The sequence below is a fragment of the Topomyia yanbarensis genome, chromosome 2, assembly GCF_030247195.1.
Source record: "Topomyia yanbarensis strain Yona2022 chromosome 2, ASM3024719v1, whole genome shotgun sequence".
Lineage (NCBI taxonomy): Eukaryota > Metazoa > Arthropoda > Insecta > Diptera > Culicidae > Topomyia > Topomyia yanbarensis.
In genome coordinates, this window is record NC_080671.1 from 296,273,596 (window position 1) to 296,300,051 (window position 26,456).

Below are 26,456 nucleotides of genomic sequence, written 5' to 3' on the forward strand. Positions count from 1 at the left end.
CGATTACAGCAAGTAAAACTACTCAGATTTATTTTGTGGCGAAAACCTACATGGTTAGTGTCATTCGGTGCAGTGAATTGCTGCATTCAGAAGATACAAATGCGTTCTGGCCCGCAATCGAATACCGGTAAAGTGCCCGGATTCGGCAGATTAATCTAACCACGCATCCGCAATATTCGATGGGCTGCCGGAATGGTCTGTGTAATTTGCTTAGGAAGATGAACAATTTGAATATGTAGAAAAATGAGGTGGAGAGCAGTTTTTGAGAGAACATGATTTGTAGGAAAATTAATAAACATTGACTGCAATTAATGATAAATGTTGCATTGTATTATTTATAAATCAAAAGGAACCTGCGATGCCATAAAGTTTTTTAGAAATATAGCATAATTTAATAATTGAAATTGGAGATTTGGAAGAAGTGTGCATACTTGTCCAAGTTGTTCCCCTGTACTCTTGGAATCGCTCTTCCAGGTGCGTTCTGTCACAATAAGTGACTATAGTCACCAAAGTGACTCCGGTGATCGCTTTTTTCGCTCTTGGGCTCTATTCTCACAGTCACGTCACTTAGTGACTAGAAGGAAATTTTCTTCCAATCACTAGGTAGGCGACGTAACTGTGAGAATAGGTCCCCTTATCCAACTAGGTGAGGTGACAGTGAGAATGGCTCTTAACTTATCCTATACAAAAATTTGCTTCAAACGTGATTCCGTTATACATTTTTTGTATTTTTATTTGCGTGACTTTAAAAATGTTTTCATTCTTCACGTCTGCTGATCTAATTTGTATTGCTCTGTTAACTAATAATCTATGAGCATTATGTATGCTATATGCTATTCTGTTGGTTGGGATATTTTTCAATAAATGAAATATCGTGCTTTCATCTCATTGAAACATGCATTATAATTTTATACAAGAATAAGAGTGTTATTGTATGTTAAACATATATTGTGCAGTGCGCAGCAAACATTTATGATTTTCGATGACTTGGCTGGAGAATAATGCAATTGCCGGGCGCCCAGTATGCACCGAAAACGGTTTTTCAGCACTCCGATTGTCCGTTCAATAATCCTTCTTGCCAAGCTATGCCGCCTATTAAAATTGCTTTCTTCGCTTCCATCTTCCGGTGCTCGGTGGGGAGTTATCAACCACGGTTCAGATGGATAACCAGCATCCCCTAACATCAGTATGGGAAATTAGTAATGTGTAAGCTATTTATAAAACAATGAATTACCTAATATTCTGGTGTTTCTGTCGCCATTTCTGTGGAGTTGTAGCATGTGTTTTCGAGCCGCGCTCAGCCTCCAAATATATGAGTCGTGGTTGGATCCCTGATAGCTTGCGTCGATAAAACGAATCCGTTGTTGGTCGTCACAAATCTAAATAAAGTTAGGTACAAATTTAAATATATACAACATAATAGTACATTTACTTACGATCATAGCATTTAGGCTATAAAATCCTTTACGATTGTAAAAAAGATTGCGATTTGTCGTCGGTGGAACTATTTTAATATGTGTTCCATCAACACACATAATCACACCAGTAATTCCGGATTTTTCATAGAAATATCTTTTTGCTCGAAGCGTTTCTTCTTCCGACATTTGTAAGTTTATCCATCCATCTTCGAAAATGTTGGTTGGGCGACAGCTACATCGAAATCCTTTCCCGTACCATGTTGATAACTGCCTTCGGCAAAAAAAACGGAGACAAGCTGCAAGTTTTTCCTTTGGGGAAATCCCATCTTGTTTCATAGGGGGAAACTCGTTCGAAATCTCATTCAGGATGTATTTGAATGCTGGTTTGTTCAATCGGAAGTTTTTGATGAATCTAAAATGAACATCTATACAGTAGGTACTTGATCTACGATATTAGCGGGAGTGCTGGCACTACATACTATTTTAATTTTTTTAATGTATTCTAACTTTTATCACTTACTCTACATCCGTCATCTCCAAAACATCGGAATATTTTCGTAAATTTGAACGTTGCCTTTTCAAAAATTGTTTCTCCTCTTCCATTGAGACTAGGCCCAGCATAACTGTATCCATATTCCGCAAAAATGTTGATACATTTTTCACACTAGTTTTTTGGTCTCCACGAGCTGATAAATAGTTTTAACTGTCAGTCTTCGACTAGAGACGCTCTTTTCTGATGTAAAGATTCGTTATCTCAAACTTTTTTTATCATATATCGGGTTTTACACCAAGCGATATAACCCTACAAAATGAGCCCGATTAACTTCGTTTGACAATTCTCGGTGGTTACATTAGGTTTTACACCAACCTACATAACCCTACAAAATGAGCCGGATGAACTTCCTTTGACAATTCTCGGTGGTTTGTTTACATGGGAGTTACGTGAGTTCGAATGAAACAGGTGAGCACCCGTTGCACTCGAACTCACTGACAGAGTAAACAAACCACCGAGAATTGTCAAACATGAACTTCATTCATCATGAGTTCATTTGTGTCGTCATCTTGTAGAACTTAATGGGAGCTACGTGAGTTCGAATGCAACAGATCAGAATAGATTGTAGGGGAGAGAGGGTAACAGTGGATCAGCAGGAACTATGAAACATTCGCAATAAAATCATAATGCATGACCAGAATCGTCTCATTCTCTCATATTTCACGATTTCTAATTCCTTACACGTGTTGCTATATTTTGGAAGAGATCTGATAACTGTATCTCTTTTAATGGATATTTGTTTGTTTTGTGATAGCCAGAGTAAATTTGCAATGAAAAACATTATTAAACAAACCACCGAGAATTGTCAAACATGAACTTCATTCATCATGAGTTCATTTGTGTCGTCATCTTGTAGAACTTAATGGGAGCTACGTGAGTTCGAATGCAACAGATCAGAATAGATTGTAGGGGAGAGAGGGTAACAGTGGATCAGCAGGAACTATGAAACATTCGCAATAAAATCATAATGCATGACCAGAATCGTCTCATTCTCTCATATTTCACGATTTCTAATTCCTTACACGTGTTGCTATATTTTGGAAGAGATCTGATAACTGTATCTCTTTTAATGGATATTTGTTTGTTTTGTGATAGCCAGAGTAAATTTGCAATGAAAAACATTATTCCATCTTTATGAGTTACCATTTATTGAATAAATGTTTAGTCTATTGCTATTTATAGCAAATTTTATGCTCAACATATGCCGCGAACAAAGTTTTTTGGTAATTTCTCATGGTTCTGTGTAATTTCACAATTTTCATGAATAGACCCATTGGGTAACTGTGGAACGAAGGCGTATGGGGAACAGTGATTATTTTTTTGTTTTTGTGGTCTGTCTCAAAATGTGAATGGGTTCCGATTTTCAACAGTAAATACTACTCATATAGTGCAAAATTAGTAAATTTGGACAAGTTTTGTAGAAATTGTCTCTTATCTCAGGATTGCTGCTGATATGCATATATGGTGGTTCAATGTTACGCGATGTTATAGTGGATTCTTTCGTAAACAAACGATTTTCGCCTCAATATAACTTTAATTCAAATCGTTAGGATCATTCTTCGTCAAAACAAAAGAATAAAATTTATAAGTAGAATATTTCACTATAGACGACATCGTGTTTCATAGTTCCTACCCATGGGGCACACTGATACATTTTACCACCGATTGTTTATTATCCAAAAAATGTTATTTCCCGTGAATTTTACCAGCTGGAAAAAATATATGTATTAGTTAACAACAGAGTGGCACTATGTATCACTTTTGGTTACACAAATAACAAGTATTATCATCAAAATTAAATTGTAGAAAAAATGTGTTTCATTGTTACCCTCTCTCCCCTACAATGTGGCTCATCATGTTATTCCCAAGCATGTTGTTCCAATGAACATTTTGCAACCTAATTTGGTTCTGGTCAATAACGGAGTAGCAACTACGGGCGATCTCTTATGCTTATGCTTATTCATAATGGCATCTGAAGATAGATTTCAAATTGTCCACCCTTAAAATACCGTTGAACTTCTCACCATGCTTGGACCGACCGAGTAGCTGCGCTGTTCTCGATAAAGCATGTCGATTGTCGTGTTATCCAGTGCAACAGCGGTACTTCATCCTTACGCAGTTCATTCATAATCGGTTTGAAAGTCTGGTTCCTGGCGTCAAATTTAACCGGACCCGGGATCTTCTGGCTGAATTTGATGAACAATGCGTTATGTGGAATTATAAAATTCATTTCCAGAACCGGTTTAAGCTGGTGGAACTGATGAAGCCAGTGGATTTGATTCGCTCACTTTGAATGTAAATGATACCACTGGTGCTCTGATGAAATATCTTTTCCAAAGAACTGGTAACTATCATTACAACAGGATTAGAGGAACCTGCGAAAAATAAGAATGGTTTCGGTTAATTGTTTTAGGTAACTTGTTTTCTATTAATTTATTTTGGACAAACCTTATACGTTTTAGTTGCCGATTATACGGTGCTGGGCTCCGCAGCTATCCAATCAATTGGTGGAATATGACGAGGGCTCGAATATCCTCTTATTTTATTTGCTTGCTAGTAAGAGCCTTAGTAAAATTAGAAGAAAGTCGAATTTGAAATTTGTTGTGAAAAATAAATCAAAAATAAAACGTTTCAGACAAGATGCAGTAGGAGAAAGATGAAAACATTTGTTTTTGTGTGTGTTGGTTTCTTGTTTGCAAAACTAATTTCGAGTAACATGTACTAAATCAAGAGTACTTATTCAAAAGGTCCTAAGTGATATTCAGCTCGAAGCAAAAAAACGAGGTTAAAGTTTAATATTGTAGAACAAATATGTGTTTTGATGGAACAATTATGCCAATATAGCCTAGGGATTATTCTCTATAGGTTAACCCATTATGTCCTAGCGTATGAAATTTCATACGCAAAAACAACACATTTCTGAACCATTCTTGTTATACAATAAACGCGTTTTCAAACTTCTAGTCTTCGTTGAACGTTAATTAATACCCAATAATTTATAATGTGTACGCTAAATCATCTATTTTTATAAAATTTAATTTTGTTTTTGAATATCAAACTTGGACAAAATGCGAACCTAAATATGAACAATACATATTATTAAATTTCTCTTATAAATCACCAACTCTTGTTTCTGATTGAGAACAAATGGCCACGAGAAGTGTAAAAGATGTGACTCAGTGCGAAAAAATGGAAGAAATTGGCGAAATAATTGCGAAAATTCTGCTGGTAGTTCAAGGTATGAAATTTCATACGCTAGGCTGAACCGATATCTTTTTTTCTAAGGCGAAATTATTTCCTCTTTAGGACCCGGAGGGAATTTACAACATTCTCGCCGATTTTAACGTTGAATCTGTGCATTCAAAGGTATCAAGTTCTTAATACGTTGCAAATTATGCTTGCTTCTAACCGGAATATGTTTTTATGTAAATTCTCGTAAGTAAATGTTCTTTGTCTTAAAATAATCACAAAGTTTAAGGGAAAGATGGTTTGATCCAACGAACCTATCATGAGACGAAACGGTACGAGAGAGGGGGGAAGTGTTAAAATCATTCAAAAAAGCTGATAAATGAATGATCTCGCAAGGTTGAATATATTATTCGATTTCCTGCTAAATAGAAGAGTATTACACGAATTTTCTCTGTAATGATTTTTTGATACCCTATCAGCGCAGCGTATGAAATTTCATACGTTGGTTTTTTCCGCAACAAAACGTTCCGAAGTGATTATTTTATTTTTCCCATACTTATTTGGGCATAATATGACGCTTCACGAAGTATTGTATAAATAACCAAAAGTTTTAACATAGCTGGGTTATAATGGGTTAACAGTACCAAAAATATGAAATGTTTAGCGCTAATGTGGTTTGTAAACCCTTTAGTATTTAGTCCTTTTGAAAAATATAGGACCTTTCACATAGGTCTTTTTTCATACATACACTGATAAAAATGTAAACGTTATGCCAATTGATTTTACACATAGATTTTTGCAATTAGCGGTGGCATATAGACACTATTTGCTGGCACATAAACCTAATGTGTGTACTTACAAGAAATATTAATCTTACATTCCATAACTATAAGGCACATAAAACCCGATTCTATAACAATATGCACATATAACTTATGTGTGTGCATACATAGTTTATACAGTTGGCACATAGAAGGTATGTGTGCCCGTGATAACATTACCATTTCTTCTTCATATGGATGCACGTGGTGAAAATAAGTATGGCGTCCGGGATCACAAAAGGGCAAATATTTACATCACTAACCAATCAGAATGAAGTATGGGACCATGTGCCTTAATTTTCTCCTTTATTCCTTTTTTTGGTCAAAAAACTGGCAGCCAACGCACACATAGAAAAAATGTGGACACCCGTACATCTCGACCTCACTGATACAGAAAAATGTGGTCACCTTTGTAATTTTTTATCTTGTTGAAATTTTTGACAGTTGCGGCAATACTTTTTCGCACACGAACTACGTTCGTCAGGGATACCAGGTCTGCAGATATGTCTGCAAATCTGCAGATTTTTTTATTATTCCGCAGTTTTTTCCATTTCGCAGATATTTTGCAGTTATTTGAATTTTCTGCAGATTTTTGTAGATTTAATGTAGAAAGAACGATTTCACATCCATTTACATCGCAATCAACTGCATAATAATTTACTGTTGTAAACGGCAAGTTACGGCTGGTAGCCTAGATTAAAGTTTCAATCGCCTACCGCTCGTCGGTATCTATTGCAACCTGCCTAGTCGCCTTTTCGTTTACTGGGTGATAGTCGCCCTCACTCAGCAAGAGTTCGCCTTGATGACTGACACAACTCTTTCGAAAACATTCTATGCTAGGTCCTACGTTGATACCATGTTGGACGGTTCTGTGAAACGAAAGACGTTGGTTAAACGATTTTTTCATACAGGGTTTTTTTTAAATTCTGTTTGTGTATGGGTGACGACGGTGTAAAACTAAAAGCTGCTTAACTTCCGTTCAAGTGACTGAATAAATTCAAAATGTTTAAGAAAAATTTTCAAAAAACGAAGCTCACCGACTTTTTTACCAAATTTTCAGTTCAAAAATCAGCACCTGAAGAAAGGTCTGCTGAATTCGAAACTGGAAAAGGTATGTATAACAATTAGACATTTTCTATGTGTATTTTATATAAATATATATATATATATATATATATATATATATATATATATATATATATATATATATATATATATATATATATATATATATATATATATATATATATATATATATATATATATATATATATATATATATATATATATATATATATATATATATATATATATATATATATATATATATATATATATATATATATATATATATATATATATATATATATATATATATATATATATATATATATATATATATATATATATATATATATATATATATATATATATCTGCATTAACATTTTCTGTGCCATCAGAACCATCATCAGAAAGTGGAGGAGTGGAGCGGAATCTGGACACCAGAAAGCGGAGCATTGAAGATGCGAGTGGTTCTAAGCCGGAATGCAAAGTGGCTTGTTTTTCTTCTGACGCCTCGGATCGCAAAACTGATGAGTTACATGCAGTAACAGTGATTGATGGTAATTCATTTGATATTTTTGGGGTGCCTTTAAATTAAAATATCTTGTTTCAGAGGTTTCTCAAAACTGCACGAATGATGGTACCGAATCTGACTCTGCTTCCTGTGGTACTTCCGATGACAACCAAGATCGTCAAGTACGGTCTACGGAGGTTATTGGTAAGTCATTGAAAGCATCATCAGAAAGTGGAAGAGTGGAGTGGAATCTGGACACCAGAAAGCGGAGCATTGAAGATGCGAGTGGTTCTAAGCCGGAACGCAAAGTGGCTTGTTTTTCTTCTGACTCCTCGGATCGCAAAACTGATGAGTTTCATGCAGTAACAGTGATTGATGGTAATTCATTTGATATTTTTGGGGTGCCTTTAAATTAAAATATCTTGTTTCAGAGGTTTCTCAAAACTGCACGAATGATGGTACCGAATCTGACTCTGCTTCCTGTGGTACTTCCGATGACAACCAAGATCGTCAAGTACGGTCTACGGAGGTTATTGGTAAGTCATTGAAAGCATCATTAGAAAGTGGAAGAGTGGAGCGGAATCTGGACACAAGAAAGCGCAGTATTGAAGATTCGAGTGGTTCTAAGCCGGAACGCAAAGTGGCTTGTTTTTCTACTGACGCCTCGGATCGCAAAAATGATGAGTTTCATGCAGTAACAGTGATTGATGGTAATTCATTTGATATTTTTTGGGTGCCTTTAAATTAAAATGTCTTATTTCAGAGGTTTCTCAAAACCGCACGAATGATAATACCGAATCTGACTCTGCTTCCTGTGGTACTTCCGATGACAACCAAGATCGTCAACTACGGTCTACGAAGGTTATTGGTAAGTCATTTTTTATTTTTAAGATTTTGCTCTCATTTTTCAACGGAATGTAATATTTGGTAGGATGTTTCGCTTGTATTCGATCCTTCTCCGACTACGCATTATAATTTGGTTCACTTATGTACGCTCATTCCGAAACGATCAAACAAGAAAGGAAAACTTCTTCATGAATTGTCACAAAAATTCATTACATGAAGATAATTTTTGTGTTCCCTTCCCGTACTTAAAACCATTTCCTGTACTGCGGCGTTCTTAATCAAATAGACCAATGTATTTGAAATGGTTCAAGTTGACAAGAGGAACACCCTGGTGAATATATGGATTAAATAGCATTCGAATCGAAACTGCGAAGTGTAATCTTATGAACGTTTGCAAAAACTATGAAATTTCTGTTGAACGCTTGCCATAGCACTGAAAAGGCGCTTAATCCGTTGGTTTCTAGTTCGATGTCTGAGGGTGAATTAAGAAAATTGATCGATTTGACTAATTGATCGCCAGAATTCGCTAAAAAGGTTAATAGGACATATCCTAGCTGGGAATGATTGAATGAATTAGTTATCGTCACAGCGTAGATGAAAAAACATCTGATTGTGGTATGACAACCCAATATAAAATAGTCGGTGTCACCGGAAATGTTTGACTGGAAATATTTAGCGCTATTCTCCAAATATAGTAGTATCTCTTCTCGTGGGTTATTTCCACTAGTTCACTGGCAACATATGGTGGTTTTTCCGTTTCGGTAATTCTCGTCCATGCTGTTTACTGAAATTTCTTGCAAGTAATTGACCATAAAATAGGCCTCTGTGTTCCGCACGTTGTGATGCTGACAAAAGCAGCAGAAAATCAACCAAGGAACACTAATCGATTACCGTGAACGTTTAAATCAGAGTTGCTCTAGGTTTGCTCAGAACATTCACTTTTGTATACATATTGTAAACATTGGAGCGAACCTAGGGCGACTCGATTCTAAAACCGGACAGTTTTAGAATTTTTTCACACACCGTCCAGAGTCATTTGTTAGATTAAATGTCCTGCGTATCGGACTGACACGATTACTCTACATCACCTGTCATAATGCTAGACAAATTAGGCGATCTAGGGACTTTTCGAATCAGATGTTTTCTTCTAACATTATTCGGTAGCCGCGACGTCCAATAAAATCGTCAATTAAATATAATTAATTCCAGGGGCAGAGCAAAACAAACTGTTTGCAAACCCCAGCACAGTCTAACAAACGTGAATTGCTTAATACCAGCTAACCCAATGAGAAGCCCGTTGCCTCAAAATCGCTTAACACGGGTCCAACGATAGACGTCGGTTGAACGGTTATTTGGTTCTTACGGGGAATACATTAGTCTGCACAGTAAAGTTCAGCCGGAAATGAACTGGAATTACGGCTGGTTCCAACTCGTATTCCGGCTCCAGTGACACAACCGATTCTAACTTGAATCGGTTGTATCACTGGAGCCGGAATGCGAACTGGGACCATCCAGAATTCCGGTTCATTTCCGGCTGAGCTGAACTGGGTCCGTTCACTTCAGTGATGCCAAAACTTTGGAAAATATGTTGGAATAAGAAATCGTGATTACTGCGACAATATTTTCAATTCATAGCAACAATATTAATGTGCATAGATCAAATAGAATATTTTATTAAATCAATATATTTACGTTTATTTACATTTTTGCTATCGAAGTATTCAAACTGTTTATGTAATGCTACAGAATATTTATTCAAATTCAAGCTCTCTTGAATACACCCTCTCGCAGGTTGATGGGATTGACGGTATTGTAAACATCATCAAGCCACAATATATTCAATTGAGTTATCTAAATATAAGGACCTTCGCTCTTTTTAGTTTTTATTTGCACCAAGTTCTACTACTAGAGGTTAATTAGTTCTCATGTTAATATTCCACCAAACATTATGACTACTGAGGATTTGATTTATATAAGAAGCCCGCTTCAAGATGTTGATTACAATACGCCTCGATAGTGGTGTGTCGGGGAGGCCGGGAGGGCTGATATGAGCCTTTTGTCTGTTCTATACCTTTCCTCTATTCACCAGCTCATAACCAACAATCAACCAGTAACAAATAGATAATTGAGAAAGGATGTGCTATGTGTGGTGATTGGCTATTCAAGTATTAGTAGTGTTTGAAGTACTAATGTATGTCTCATGTGATGATCATAACTTCAGCTGTATCTTGTACCTATCTAATCTATTACGTCTCTCATATATTGTCTTTTATTTCTTCTTTTCGAGTCCTATACTGCCATTCTACACCCGCCTTCAGCTGGGTCAACAAAGATGGTGATAGTGAACGTCTTAACACTCACACATTCTCAAACGCGGTCTCAGCGGGAATCTACAAAAATGCCATCGTGCACGCGATTACGAATCGGTCATGTCCGAAAGTCTATCCTTGATCCTAGAAGCCTAGGTCCATGCCTTCAGCTAGACCATTTAAGAAAATACGCCCATACCTATTAGACAACACGTCTCATGGCGACATGACCGGGAACCCTATCGATATAAACGATCCCACTCTCTGTCAGAATTCAAACCGCGCACTGAAAATTTAATATCAGACTCACGGTTCGCGCAACCATTCAAGAACATACGTTACAAAATCACGTCAGCGCACAAACGTTAGAGCCCCTCGCGATTTTCCAAGCAACATACGAACTCGCAAACATGATTACACCCCGGTGATAAGGTGAAAATCTCAGCACTCATAAACTTACCAACACGATCTCAAGTGTCAACCTACAAACTCCCGCGCCATCATGAATCGGGATCGTCCGGAAGTATCTATCCTCGGTACAAACAATCTAGGTCCTTGTTAATTATTAAAAAAATAATAAAATTGAAAAATAACTACCATATCCACTAGACAAAACGTTCCATGGCGACATGGCCGGAAACTCTAGTGATATGGGGTAACTCTCTCCCTGTCAGAATGTGATCCGTACACCGAAAACTAAAGATCAGAATGACGGTCCGCGAATATATGAATCGCCGCAGGGTTTCAAAATCGAATTTATACATACGAAGTCACATACACGCGACAAACACGTCAACATACGAACGCTTAAGCCCTTCGCGATCATCTACGCACACCTATGCCCGCGATCGCGTAAACTTGATAACACTGCGGCAATTGTGTGAACGTTTTAGTACTTACGAAGTTACAAACGCGATCTCAAACGCCAACCCGCAAATGCGCGATCATGAATCGGTCACGTCCGGAAATCTTTAACCTTCATTCTAGCAATTTAGGTCTATACATTCAGTTGGACCAATCAAATAAAAAAAATAAAGCTCATATCCACTAGACCACGCGTTCTACGACGACATGATTGGGAACTCTAATGATATGGAAGAGCCCACTTCCTTCTGGAATCTGAACCGTACACAAAAAATTAAGTATCAGATTCACGGTCCGCGCGCGATTATTCTAGAACACACGCGAATATGCGAAAGGCACACGGTTATGAAATAGAATTTATGCACGCGAAGTTACACGTTAGCACACGCGACATACAAACGCACACGCGATCGAGCACATTAACGTACAAATGTTCGAGCCCTTCGCGATGATACACGCGATTCCCTACGCCCGCACATGCCTGAACCGTACAATGAATATCACATTCAGAATCACGGCCCGCTACAATTGGCCTATTGCAGTGTTTTATTGGGCGACATTGCCTGTCTCGTCTGCAAATTGTAGTATGTGATTCTGACGGGGAGCCCTTCCGAGAACCTAGCTCTACAGCTCCAGTAGGACAACTCTCGAAAAAAAAAAAAAAAAAAATTCAAGCTCTCTTGAATACATTAGTTATTCACGTTTTTTGATTTGTATAGGTTCTACACGTCAGAAAAAGAGTAAAATTTACCCACGAAAAGTGCTGGCTGCATGGCAAACAAAATTCAAATGGCTACTTCCTAGCCGAAAGGGTGAAAACTACGCATATTGTAAAGTTTGTGACAAAAACATTTCCTGCAGTGGTGGTATGCCAGATATGAAGAGACACGAAAGAAGAGAATGTCATGTGAAAAAGTCTAAACAACTAACCATGCCTCCAAAGCTAGACAAATTTGTTGGAACGTCGAAAAAAAATAAAGATGCTGAAGTACAGATATGTGCTTGGGCAGCAGAACACAACAAATCGGCAAAAGATATAGATGACTTTGTCAAATTATCCAAGACTATCTTCTCAGATTCCGAAATAGCAAGAAACATAACGCTAGGCCGTACGAAGGCTTCAGCCATCATTACGAACGTTCTTGGCAATACGCATCATGAGGAACTTGTCAAAATAATGCAAACTAATAGCTTCAGTTTGCTCATCGATGAGTCCACGGACGTGTCCACGAAAAAAGCCTTAGTTCTAGTCATCCGGACATACATTTGGAACGATAGTAAGCTAATCATTCGGGATTATTTTTACCATGTAGTGGAGATGGTCGAGGCGAATGCTACCACGATATACGGTGTAATCGTTAATAAACTCATCGCGGACGATGTTCCATACAAAAAAAACATGATAGGTTTTGCGGCAGATGGAGCTAACGTTATGTTTGGCGGAAACCATTCTGTTTCAGTTTTGTTTCAAAAAGATTGCCCTCGTCTAGTTATGGTTAAGTGTATATGTCATTCGTTTGCACTCTGTGCCTCTTATTCCTGTAAAAACATTCCATCATTTGTTGAACAGATGTGTAGAGATATATATACGTTTTTGACCAATAGCCCGTTGAGAACGGCCAAGTTCGTGGAACTGCAGAACATTATGGATCTCAAACCTTTGAAGATGTTACATCCAGCCGCAACACGTTGGTTGTCGCTAGAAGCAGTCGTGACGCGAATTTTAGAACGATTCGAAGTGCTGAAAGTATACTTCAGTTTTCAAGACGCCTCTGTGGATAGCAAGCAACTCGAGAAAATGAAAGAAGTTCAAGGGTACCTGGAAAATCCTTCAACTGAATTGTATCTGAACTTTTTAGCGTATGTATTACCCAAGATAAATAGGCTTAACCGGTTATTCCAGTCTGAGAATCCGCAAATTTATCAGCTGCATTCGGAAACTACGAGGCTTGTGAAGGACATACTTAACAACTTTTTGAAACCCGATTACCTGTATAAGTTGAAGAACATTGGGTTAGTCGATTTGAGCCCGCAGAATTATTGCGAACTGGAAAAAATGTATTTGGGAATCAAAGTACAAAGCTTGATTGATCAGTTGGGTGATAAAATTTCGAAAGAGGATATTCACAAGTTTCGGTTGACCGCGATGAACTTTTATATTTCCGTAGTCCATCAGATTAAAAAACGTATTGACCTGAATGACGAAATATTCACGAACCTTGAGATAATTGATCCAAATAACGTCAAGCGAAAGATTCATGAATCCATCTACCCTTTACTGAAACACTTTGATCATTTGCCAGCTACATGGAATGCACAAGATATAGATGACGAATTTCGCGAAATAATATGTATCAATTGGGATACCAAAACAAACTTCGATGACGGAGTAGAATTTTGGGGAGAAGTGCTATCTATCCGCCGTCTGGACGGTAGCTACGCGTTCCCGAACCTCCGGATGTTGGTTCCATCGTGGCTATCTCTCCCACACTCATCAGCTGCAGTAGAGCGAATATTTTCGACATACAACTTAAATAAGACAAAAACACGCAACAGACTTCTTACAACGACCATGCACGGTATTCTTTCAGCAAGAGAATACGTGAAAACTTACAAGAAGGAGAACGGAGTGGTCGATGTTACTGATGGCGCAAGAAATCGATTCACCGATAAAATGTATTCTAAACAAATGGATACAGAATATGCGCAATAATTGAATTGATTTGTTTCTGGTGAGTAACAACAAAAGTTAATGAGCAGCTTAAACAATCACCAAATAATTATTAATTTTTTATTTTCACAGATTCTGTGCAGTATACTCCATACAACAATAATTTTAACCTAAAATTTCTTTACAAAATATAAATTCAATTAAAAAGTAATATCGTATATTGGAATAACAACATCGACCAAATTTTTTTCATGTACGTTTATCTCCATTTACATATTTCGCAGACATTTGAACATATTCGCAGACTTTTCAAAATTTTGCTGCAGATATTTCACAAAAGTACCTGGCATCCCTGACGTTCGTATCGTTCGTGTGCGGATACGAACGTAAACAAAAATACCATTTTCGAACTCGTTCGAAAGTATTCATTCGTACGAATGACGGATACGGCCGTAAACAAGAATGAAGGTGAATAGTCCACCGACCTCGGTAAACAAGCAATTTAAACGATTCATAGGTAATCTGCCAGCTGGTAGATGCTTACCACAAACGACTAGTAAAAGAATTAGCGCACAGAAGAAAAATAATGGGATCACCACAAAATCCAGTAAACTAGCAGCAGACATTGCAATATACAAATAAACACTCACCTTATCATAGACCACGCAACATTCTCGAACGAAACAATAGCAAGTTTCCACTACCATCCAATGATTCCATGGTTCCGATTGCTTCTGGAGGTTGATATTATAACTACAGTGCATAACCTTCCGCCAGGTCAGATCATTAATAAACTCCTCGATGAAACAAGACAGCTCATTCGTAGCACGTATTGTCAGATACCTGTTGTACGCGACTTTATGACATTTGGATTTTCATCTTGTAGGAACTTGTGACATTTCACTATCCGCAGGCCGGGACTTAGGAAAAGAAGCTATTGTTCAAATGAACAATTCCAACCAATTCTACACTAGTGATATCGATCAATAGAATAGGCTTTTCACCTTCCTCAGTTGACATTTCCACGGCAGTCCTCAGCTTCTTCCTATGCCAATATCCACCTAGTTTTGTCGAAATGATAAATACAAGCTCATATCGGTTCCAACGTATAATTTTCGGGTCGATTCCCCGTTGGAACATAAGTGCAAATGGGTGTACGATGTGAGTCGACAATTTGGTCTGTGGGAGGAGTAGTCATGAAAGCATAATCACGGAATATCAAAAACTGCTACTTACTCGAGTTGAACATTCTGTTGGATCTGAGGGAAACATTGCCCGTAGAAATAGGTCCTCCCTGAAAAGAAGACCTTTCTTTTGTTTCTATACGTTGTGCTGATGGGAGGAAATAAATGCTCAGTTACTAATCAAATTGCCGAGAATGCGCAGGTGAGCAGCAACACCTTCTTTGGTAGTGTTAAGCAAAATTCACATTTTTGCGATCCGATTCAGTGATGGTTCACTAGGCGACTAGACGGGTTTAGATAGATGCTGGCGTGTGGTCGTCAGCATGCACACATCACAGGTTATCAAATGCAGAGTGAATCCAAAATCAAAGCAGTTAAATAAAGGTAGATTGGAGACAAAATAGGTTAACTAATCAAGCACAATAAAAATCCAGTTTTTCGTACCAGGGTATCCAAAGTGGATGTTGATGTTCGATTGGTTGACTAATATTGAAATGAGTAGATTTGACAAACAATGATCAACATTGAAATAATTGATTAAAGAAAACCATACTTGACCGGATGCTAGCGGATAATTTTAAACATTTAATTTAATTAATCGTATGTATATCTAATCTTTAACAGGATTTGTGTTGTTGTTTTCATTTTTTGTTGATATCAATGTAAAAGTAAAACAACAATTAAAATTTGCTAATTTCAAAGCCATTAAAAGATGTTGGAATCAACATCGAAGTCGAACCAATCTCACCTCATCGATGGCACAGTTCCTGTAGGGCATTTCGGGTATTCAGCAGCTATCTTTCACCACTGTAGAAAGCGAACCACTATTTGAACTCCAACTACTGGATCATCCGGTTGTTCACACCACCACCTTCTCTCATTTATTTTGATGCACTTCTAGCAATAAAATTCCACTGCAATCAATAGCTTCTGTAAAACAGCTAATTGCAGTATTTAGTTTCCGAGTCAATTCAACAACAATGTAGACAACGGGATCACTAAGAAAACAAATAAGGCTATGACAATTTCTCCCAAAACAAATGAAGATTTTGGCTTTTTTTACATATCACCGAGTTAAGGCTCAAGTTACCTCAAGGCTTGGTAGTATGCGTAAGAAAAATTGTGTTCAGCTTTGCCACCAGATTATCCATTTAAACCTTTTCAAAACTCTAAAAGAAGAATATCAGTCGATTTATTAGATCATCAGGATTCAATTCATGCAAAATACCTGCTGGAAAAATCATTGGCTTAGCTGGATGGTGCTTTTGAAAAAGTGGCTGTGATTTTTTTTCACACTACCACACCGAGCGGGGGTACGCAACACAACTGCGCAATGAAAAAACCACAGCCACTTTTTCAAAAGCACCATCCAGCTAAGCCGATGGTTTTTCCAACAGGTATTTTGCATGAATTGAATCGTGATGATCTAATAAATCGACTGATATTCTTCTTTTAGAGTTTTAAAAAGGTTTATATGGATAATCCGGTGGCAAAGCTGAACACAAATTTTCCTACGCACACTACCAAGCGTTCAATTCTAACACATGCTTAAAAACGGTAACTTGAACCTTAAACGGAATCCTTGATAAAATCACTCCACAAACTCTGCTGCAACCAGTCTATTATATTATTAAGGATTGTGGTAATACTCTTTTATTAACACACTACTGCACTATGAAAGGAATATTAAAATATTGAATATGAATCAAGATATGAATATTGTTTTGATTGTCCACTTATATTTTATCTCTTTCCGTCGGGTTGTGTTACTTATGAAGACGCAAGAAAGAAAAATTGACGGGAGCAAAAGAGATGACCAATTTGTTTTGCTCTGGATTTGATGTATGAGCAGGGCTGAACATAAGTTCCACAGCCATCCACAACGTCAAAGCGGAACGGAATCGGAACGGAATTTCAGTTTCTCTAGGCCCTTATTCGTATTTTGACGGTTTCATTACAAAAACCCGACAGCAGACTTTTTTAAACTTGGCCTATGGTAATTTATTTCGTAAATCCGCAATTTGCGACGAAATCTCAGTTTTTTTCTGGCCCGGTCTGGTGAAACACACACCCTAAATTGATCATTCCCATCAGATTTCACCCCCATTTTTATCCTTTCTATCGTGATCCCTTAATTTTCTGAGTTCATCCCATCTTTAAATTTTTCTTTCAATTGAGCTAAAAGTAAATTAGTAAATATTCCCAAACATTTAATGCTGAATAGTGAGTAAACACTGGTATCCAATGTGCATTTATGCTTTATTTAAAGTAATCTTCGGAACTTGATCACAAAGTTTATCTCGGTATTTACGAAAACAGAACATATACTCTTTTTTTAAATAGCTTGTTTGCAACAATCAACAAATAGGTATGTAGAAACAAAACACTCCTTTCTCCTTTCTTACCATACGGTGACACAAGCTCATATTCGTACGCCTCTAGTGTATATGTTTAATATTGTTTCATAAATGTCTGTGCTATTTAATATAGATATTGTTTTGTAAATGTGGTAGTAGAAACATCATTTGTCATTTTCTTATCATTTGTAATCTAAAGTGTGCAAGTTTCCGTACACTACACATAAAAAATCATTACTTGGTGTGAAAATGGCACAATTTCATATTCGTACACTTTTGAAAAGTCGATTAATTTGTCAATTTTAAGACCTGTTATTTCTTTATATTTTTGTTTTACTTAGAAAAATAGATTTTATGACTACAGAAAAGTGTTCATTGGCGCAGTTTCCTTTACACAAGTTTAGGAAATTCCCTCAAATTAACGTAATGGTTAAAAAAGTAAACTAGCTGCCATTATGGGACGAAAACTAATTATTACTCACTAAAATGCAGGTAAATCACTTAATGGAATCTTTGAAATTGTTCAAAGGTTGCGTCCAACTATTTAAAATATTGTTAAAAACTTTGATGTGGCGAAACGTAGAGCAGATATTGCGAAAGACTTCAGCTGTAAATAATTTACGATGCGAGATAAACAATTTTTAATTAGAAAAATTTGGGAAAATCGAGTAATTAATGTTATATACATGGTAAATAAATTGAATCATAGCATTTAAGTATAAGTCTGCTCTGGTACGGCTCGTAATGTATGGAGAATGGACAATTACAATGCCTGTGTGCTGAGCAAGAAGCTGTTCATCAATGAGAAGAACAAAGAATTGATTTTTTATTTACTAAACAACATTGAAACATTTTATCGGAATATTGGAAAGATTGTAAACTTTGGCGAGTCCGAATTCAACATCTTTGACTCAAATGGCTGTTGTTTCGAGTGAAGAAAAATCGAACTCAGACCTGGACGTAAAAGCCTTATAACATCAGCCAAGCGCAGAGACTGTGGACTTTTTGTATGGGGGATTATATGTCCACTAGAAGTGCTAGAAATTTAATCTTCATTGGTGGAATGATGGAGCAGAATGTGTATTTTAAAATGAATATCTTTAAATTAAATTTTAAAGCAACGCTTCCATAAAATGGTATTTTTTACTAAGAAATGGCGGATATTGGAAATTCGATAAGGAGAGGAACCTAAAGCATAAGGCGTACAAAAAACGTTTAGAGTAAATTTATAATTGTTTGAATGAATGATGATTTTTCAAAAAATGAGCATTTGTAGTACAAACTATTTCTATATATATATATATATATATATATATATATATATATATATATATATATATATATATATATATATATATATATATATATATATATATATATATATATATATATATATATATATATATATATATATATATATATATATATATATATATATATATATATATATATATATATATATATATATATATATATATATATATATATATATATATATATATATATATATATATATATATATATATATATATATATATATATATATATATATATATATATATATATATATATATATATATATATATATATATATATAAGCATTCCGCATAGCGGTGTACGAAAATGAGATTGTGTTACTGTATATAATTGAGTGGAAACGGACAGTGACGTTGAATCTACACTTCTTGCCCCATTCGGCTTTTAATTGTTATACTTGCAAGCCAAATCCATTATCTAAAGACGCGATGTGTAAAATTGCTAATTGGTTTCCTCCAGGCCCGTGCGCAGAAAAATCTCTAGGGGGGAGGGGGGTTTGATTTTTTAACGTTTATTTTTTAAAAAAACGTACAGAAACCCTCAAACTTTGAAGATTTTTTCAGAGGCCTGAACCTAGTCTTGTGAGCCAAACGACTCTGCTCAACAAATTGGGTAAATGTTTGTTATCGAGAAGGAGTCATCAAAAGACAACGTTGCATAGTGGTCGAAAACCCCAAAAAACGTGAACTTAATTCACTAGAGGCCAAACCATCGAATATATTCACAGGTTATCTTTGGACGAATTGTTCGTAAGAATATTCCCCAAAACCTGATAAAAATTAAAATTAGGCATGGCTTACTACGATCAAATTAAAAAAATTAACTTTTTTTTGCTGACGAGGTAGAAAGTTGGTGTCTTCGACAAAATTTTAGAAATGTTTGTAATAAAGAAATTTGTTGAACTAGTTGAACTTGTAGGATTTAATGTTATAGATTTGTAAAGCGTTTTCTATGGCAACACCCTCAATTTTTTTTAATATAACTTTTTCCACTGTGACTTTTCGTGCTAACCGTGCTCCAGACAAATGTGGAGCCATTAAAACCACATAATATTGTTGAAGTAAAAATACCCAAGTAAAAGAACATTACAAAATGAGCTTAAAACTTTCATACCTTTATTATGCGTAGTCCGGAAATTGAAAATAGTGCCTTCTGGTCCATTTTGGTTTGCACCTTTCTCTCTTATACCTAGTTGAACTTAGTGAAAAAGAAAATTAAAATTGTTCAAGAACTCTAAAACGAATGAGTATTTTTATAAAAGGTGTGCGCCGCGCCGCCGATTTCAGGTAATTTTTTATATGCAGTAATCAACGATATTTTTACATGCAGTCTTCAACAATAATTTAATTTTCACATGCAGTCTTCAACAATATTATGTGGTTTTAATACCTCAACATTTGTCTGGAACATCGTTTGAACGAAAAGTCACAGCGAAAAAAGCTATATTAAAAAGCTAAATTTAAGGGGTTTGCCTTAGAAAACGCTTTATAAATCGATAACATTAAGTCCTACAAGCTCAAGTTGTTCAACAAATTTCTTCACTATGAGCATTCCTAAAACTTTGTCGAAGACACCAACTTTCTACCTCGTCAGTATAAAAAGTTAATGTTTCTAGTTCAATCATAGTAAACCATGCCTCAATTTAATTTTTATCAGACTGTGGGGAATATTCATACGAACGATTCCTCCAAAGATACCCTATGAATATATTCAATGGTTTGGCCTCTAGTGACGTTTTTGGCATTTCCGACCACTGTGCATTGCCTGTTGGCTCGTGGTGGATTCGGATTGGTTTGTAGTAGTTGTTAAGCCATCCGACTAAATTTAAACCTCTTGTATCTCGTAATCCTCATCCATCACGAGGCAACCGTTAAGTACTGCTTTAGTAAGGATTGTGTTCTTGCTTATTTTGTTTTGTGTTAATCGTCATGTTTTTATCCATAGCTACTTTTCCTTACTTGCTGTCAAATTTTCCTTACTTGCTGTCAAACCTTCGCGATATATCTCACCTGCTCAGGTCTGCTGCAAATATCGTACCCTGTTGGTACATGAACCGATCCGGGGGTGTCGACCATAAGGATTTACATCTGTTTACAACCACCTTCGCCGGGTTTCTTGTCCTTCTTGGTGCTAGTCGTTCCTATTTATCTGCTAGCTGGTGCTGAGGACTTCTTGGCGGCAGTATTTCACCTTATACCGATGCCCATTTTCGCGATCCATTTCGCTGCCACTCTAACGGAATAATCATCGGCGCTAAAATTTCTCTAGACAACGATATCCCGATTTTCTCCAACTTCGTGTTTTTCCTCCTTAACTGCCGTTGCTAGCCCACTGACCGACATCTGCTGTATACTCACTACTTTTGCCAATATCGAAGATTGTCGAAACGTTAACCGATTCTTCAGAGAAGCCGTCCAACTTGACATACATCCCTTTCCAGCCACCCTCGCAAAGTTTCGCAATGTTTGGAACCACTTGTGGGCGTATGTGGTTCGGAATTCCACAGATCTCGTCTTTCATGGATGCGTCGAAGAAAACAGTAGATTCAGAAGTATTTATGAAATGCGAACGGTTTGGATTGTAAGGAGAAGGATTAATATTCTGCGTCATGTAGTCAAAGAACAGGGACATGAGACGGGTCTGGGAATTGAGCTCAACAAGCCTTTCAAAATTTTCAATCACCACCGGTTCAAGATATCGCATCGAATGAGTAATCGATATTCCCAAAATCGATTTTTCAGCGGGAGAACGCCCGACAGGACTTCGAGACTCATCGTATGGGTCGACTGCATGCACCCTAAGGCGATACGCAAACAACGATACTGAATTCTTTAGAGTTTAATGAAATGTATGTTCGCGGCGGAGCGAAAGCAGAAGCATCCGTATTCCATTACCGACAGTATCGTTGTTTGATACAACCTAATTAGGTCTCCTGGGTGGGCACCCCACCACGTTCCGGTTATTGTACGAAGAAAGTTGATCCTTTGTTGGCATTTCTGTTTCAGATACCTAATGTGGCATCCCCCAGTACCTATCGAGTCGAACCAGACCCCTAGATATTTTACTGTGAAGACCTGAGTTATAGTTTAACCCATTAATAGAAGCTGTAATTGGTTCACGCTTCCTAGAAAATACATCTAGCTCAGTTTTCTCCGTTGAGAATTCGATACCCATCTTAATAGCCCAAGCAGACAAATTGTCCAAGGTATTCTGTAATGGTCCTTGTAGATCGACAGCTTTGGGTCCCGTTACAGAAACCACGCCATCGTCTGCAAGTTGCCTTAACGTGCAGGAATTGTCAAGACATTCATCAATTTCGTTGACATAGAAATTGTATAACAGAGGGCTTAGACATGAGCCCTGGGGAATGCCCATGTAACTAAATCGTGATGTCGATAATTCACCATGCGAAAAATGCAAGTACTTTTCCGACAACAAGTTTAGTAAAAAGTTGTTTAAAGTCGCTGAAAGACCATGCTGGTGCAGCCTCTCTAAAAGAATGTTGATAGAAACTGAATCAAAAGCCCCATTTTTATCTAGGAATACTGATGCAATCTGCTCTTTGCTAGCATAGGCCATTTGAATTTCGGTTGAGAGCAACGCAAGACAATCGTTCGTCCCTTTGCCCTTGCGAAAGCCAAATTGTGTATCTAACAGTAAGCCATTTTCTTCAACCCAATTGTCGAGGCGGGATTGGGAGAACGTTTTTGTATGTTCTCGCCGGGTACTGGCTTAGTCTGAGCTTGATTCACGCTGTCGAGAATCAAGCCAGCCAAAAAGCTGTACTCTTCCTCCGGAGGAAGTTCTTGGGTAGATTCGATGTTGTCGGATATCGCGGCCGCATAGCTCTTCCAATCGATATTTCGTGTGAGGTCATACGAAATATTGATTGATTCCAATGGTCTTGAACTATTGGTGATCGAGACTACGATCGGCAGATGGTCGCTACCGTGGGTATCAGGGATTACCTTCCACCCGCAATCCAACTGTAGCGAGGTCGAGCAAATGCACTTAAATCTAATGCACTTGGGCGCGCTGGTGGGGGAGGGATCCGTGTCATTTCACCCGTGTTTAAAATTATCATATTGAAGTTGTCGCAAATATTATGAATTAAAGAAGAACGGTTATCATCATAAAGGCAACCCCATTCCGCACCGTGAGAGTTAAAGTCTCCTAAAACAAGTCGCGGTGCAAGCAGGGATTCTATGATGTCATGTAGCCGGCAGTGCCCAATCGCGGTGTTGTGGGGAATATATATGGAAGCTATGCAAAGATCTTTGCCTTTGATTGTTACATGATAAGCGGCAATTTCAATGCCTGGAATTGAGGGAAGGTTAATTCTGTAGAAGGAATAACATTTTTTGATCCCCAAAAGTACTCCGTAGGGGGTAACTCGATCCAAGCGAATAGTATTAAAATCGTGGAAGTTAAGGTTTATAACGGAAGTAAACCAAGTTTCACATAAAGCGAATGCATCGCATCTCAAGCTATTAATTAAAAATTTGAAAGAATCTATTTTTGGGATGATACTTCTGCAATTCCACTGTAGAACAGTGATCAAATCCGTGACCTCGTTCGATGAGTTAGCCATCGAAGGATGCAATCGCTTACTGTAGGTAGAAGAGCTAACAACAGACTTTTAATAGGATCAGTTATATTGAAAGTTTTTATTATCCAGTTCACAATGTCCGAGAGATAGATAATTCCAGTGCCGCCATTATTCTCGAACTGAAACAGAGGAACACTTGGGATTTTTGATGTTTCGGGAAGTGCTGGGAACTCCTTCTCTGAGTTTAATCCTCCGAGACCAGGAGCTACTTGCTTCGGCTTGGTTGCAACACTTCCAAGGGATGTCAATTTCGGAGCCCCGTCTAGGGACACCTTCTGGCCTTTACAAGGAACTTTAGGAGAGGAAATGTTACTCCTCTTCCTATAGCTTCTAGGCACCCTAGTAAATGTTCCCTCTTGTGGGTCATCAGCTTCGTCCTCGTTAGGAGACAAGTGAGCATAGATGTTTGTTGAGGGTGGTCGACACCGTCGACGCACGGGGTTCGCACCCGCGCAGACGGTAATAAGCCGTAAATGTGTCAAAAGAGGTAGATTTTACTTATCTGTAAATTTGTTTCCCACGACGCACCAGTCCAGCTTATATAGCTGGCTATTATTCAATCCTCACTATGCGAACAATAGGCTGAAGAATGCGGCCTAACGGTTAACACACGCACAAAAGAAGAAAAAAGTCCGAAACCTCGAGAGGTAGAGAATGTGCAAGATAACCTTGAACGGGGATTAGTACGATTCTTTATCTAACACTGACGGACTGGAAAAAACACTTGCTTCTCGATAGACCGCTCGTAAACGATCACTTTATTGTTACTGTTTACCTAATTTTTCTCCTTAGAGTGAAATATAGCATAGTGTCACCTTACTGTGCAAGTCGTCGAAAGAAATTACTGAACAACTTTTGGCTGGCATGGTGTGTAGTGTCGGATTGGTTTGTAGGCCTACCGACTGAACCTTGTATCTCACAACCCTCATCAATTCAGGCTTTATGTTCGGGAAAAGGGGCACGAGATTTCGCACGGGATTTGATCAGGAAAATTTTTTCGCCGAGATCGCTCCAAACTGCCAAACCAAAAACTCTGCTGCTTCTGAAAAATACAAAGAGTAGGTTTGTTCCAGTACACGGAAGTCACTCCGGAAAAGCAAAAATACTTGCTCCTTTTTACTGCGGTTTGCTACCAGAAAAAGAAAAAAAGAGAAGACGAGAGTACAGGAACGATTTTCTCCGGAGTACTTCCAGTTTCTCCTAGTACTGGAACAAACCTAGTATCAAACTTACTCCGAATTGCAAACCTAGTATAAAAATACTATTTTCCCCGTCGGAAACAATTTATGTTGAATTGTTCCTGGGCGGATTTTTGTATGGAGAGTTTAAAATCCCGTGATGTTTCCCGCGGTTAGTGAAAACTGACATTTTTGTGTACACTTGTTTCCCGCTTCGGGATTTGAAATCTCGAGCTCCATTTAAAATACACAGGGACCCAATCCCGTGACACATTTTCCGAGCTGTAAACTAGCCTTTATCTCGGATTACTTTCTTGACAATAACATTAAACAGTGTTTATCCTTGAAAATATGGGCGCCGTTTAAAGTTTTAGCATGTTTCTCTTATCGCAATGCCATGCCGTTTTCCGCACGATTATTTGGAAGGAGGAATGTGTCCTCAAGCAGCCGCTTCGTTGAACCGTTTTGCATATGAAATAGTTGCATTGATATCGATAAATTTGTTTGGTCAGACGGTCTGGTTAGGTATGAAAACCAATGAGCTGCGTTTGAAACGGTTGGATCGATTAAATCAATGTACGCCGATGTTTTCAATTCCGAAGAAGTCATACACAGAATATGTCCGTCCAGCTGAAACATTCTACGTGGAAAACAAATTATTTATGATTTTCATTGCACTTATATTAAAGGGATGAGGCACTTACTTTGCATCGTTATCTTCAAGTCACTATTCAGACTCTGGTTTTTCCAAGATCCACCAAGTTAGTTTGTGCTCGATGGTCGATTCCCTGCTATAGCACGTTTTAGACATTTCTCACCAGGCAGACCATCGCAGCAAATTTTATGGACGATATGAAATCATATTTTTTCACTCCAAGTGAAAAAATATAATTTCATTGACAAATAAAAACAAAATCAAATGGATTGCTTTGATCAGGAATCGTTGCCAGTTTCATTTTTTTTCTGTAACTGTAACCTGTCAAAACGAAATAGCGGAATAGGGTAGGCAAATTTGATTGTTTGATGAGCCAAGAAATGGAGACCCTTTTGTATGGGACCTTGGCGTATTTAATTTGTATTTGCTACAATCTAGTTAGCTCATTTTCACTTTCTCTGTTCAACATCAGACACTGCTAAAACTGGAAAAACTCATCGAAAGAGGATAGCGGAAACTTAATTCACGATTTAGAATCGGGAAAACCGAAGCCAATCCAACAACTGCCTGTGATAATATTGGGTCTGTAATACCAGGGTATGCGCTAGCCAAAATATTGTTACACTATGCTCTTCCCTTACATAAAGCAATTCAGCTATAACTGATTCAGTTAAAGGTTGTTTTCCGCAGCACTGAGAATGGAGGATAAAAGCAATTGCCCAACTACACAATAGTACGATCTCCTAAGAAGTTTAACACAAAATCATCGGTTTCTACAAACAAAATTTTTTTCCCGAGAACAAACTATGCCTTCCGATCTTTTTTGAATTACATCTTATGATTTTTATTCATTGCTAACGCTAAACAAGAGTGATCGGTAAAATTATCAAACAATGAGTTGAACGTTA

At 37.4% G+C, this 26,456-nt stretch overlaps 2 protein-coding genes across 12 annotated transcripts in view; one reads left to right on the forward strand and one right to left on the reverse strand.

Annotated features, from left to right (window-relative positions):
- The window catches only part of LOC131683312 (alpha-tocopherol transfer protein), a 265,987-nt gene that overhangs the window by 122,685 nt on the left and 116,846 nt on the right, over positions 1 to 26,456 (forward strand). The window lies entirely within an intron of this gene.
- LOC131683311 (putative nuclease HARBI1) lies at positions 392 to 25,856 on the reverse strand. 7 transcript variants are annotated; one of them, XM_058965169.1, is made up of 9 exons: positions 25,598 to 25,856; positions 25,505 to 25,533; positions 21,116 to 21,465; positions 4,420 to 4,535; positions 3,996 to 4,346; positions 1,939 to 2,220; positions 1,437 to 1,830; positions 1,235 to 1,379; positions 392 to 1,177 (listed from the first exon to the last, which is right to left on the reverse strand). In XM_058965169.1, the coding sequence occupies exons 6-9, from the start codon at positions 2,049 to 2,051 to the stop codon at positions 909 to 911; spliced, it is 921 nt and encodes a 306-aa protein (XP_058821152.1). In that variant the 5' UTR covers positions 2,052 to 2,220; positions 3,996 to 4,346; positions 4,420 to 4,535; positions 21,116 to 21,465; positions 25,505 to 25,533; positions 25,598 to 25,856; the 3' UTR covers positions 392 to 908. The 7 variants fall into 7 exon arrangements, 6 of the variants coding, with proteins under 6 accessions (XP_058821152.1, XP_058821151.1, XP_058821149.1 ...); XM_058965168.1 differs by having other exon boundaries at positions 21,116 to 21,619; XM_058965166.1 differs by having other exon boundaries at positions 21,116 to 24,757; positions 24,949 to 25,533; positions 25,598 to 25,855.

Excerpts from the sequence above, each read along its gene's own strand:
- LOC131683311 (XM_058965169.1), bottom strand. The coding sequence starts at position 2,051 with ATGGATACAGTTATGCTGGGCCTAGTCTCAATGGAAGAGGAGAAACAA. Across the intron at positions 1,380-1,436 it reads ATAGCCTAAATGCTATGATC|ATTTGTGACGACCAACAACG; the intron begins GTAAGTAAATGT and ends AACTTTATTTAG. Across the intron at positions 1,178-1,234 it reads CAGAAACACCAGAATATTAG|GGGATGCTGGTTATCCATCT; the intron begins GTAATTCATTGT and ends TACTGATGTTAG.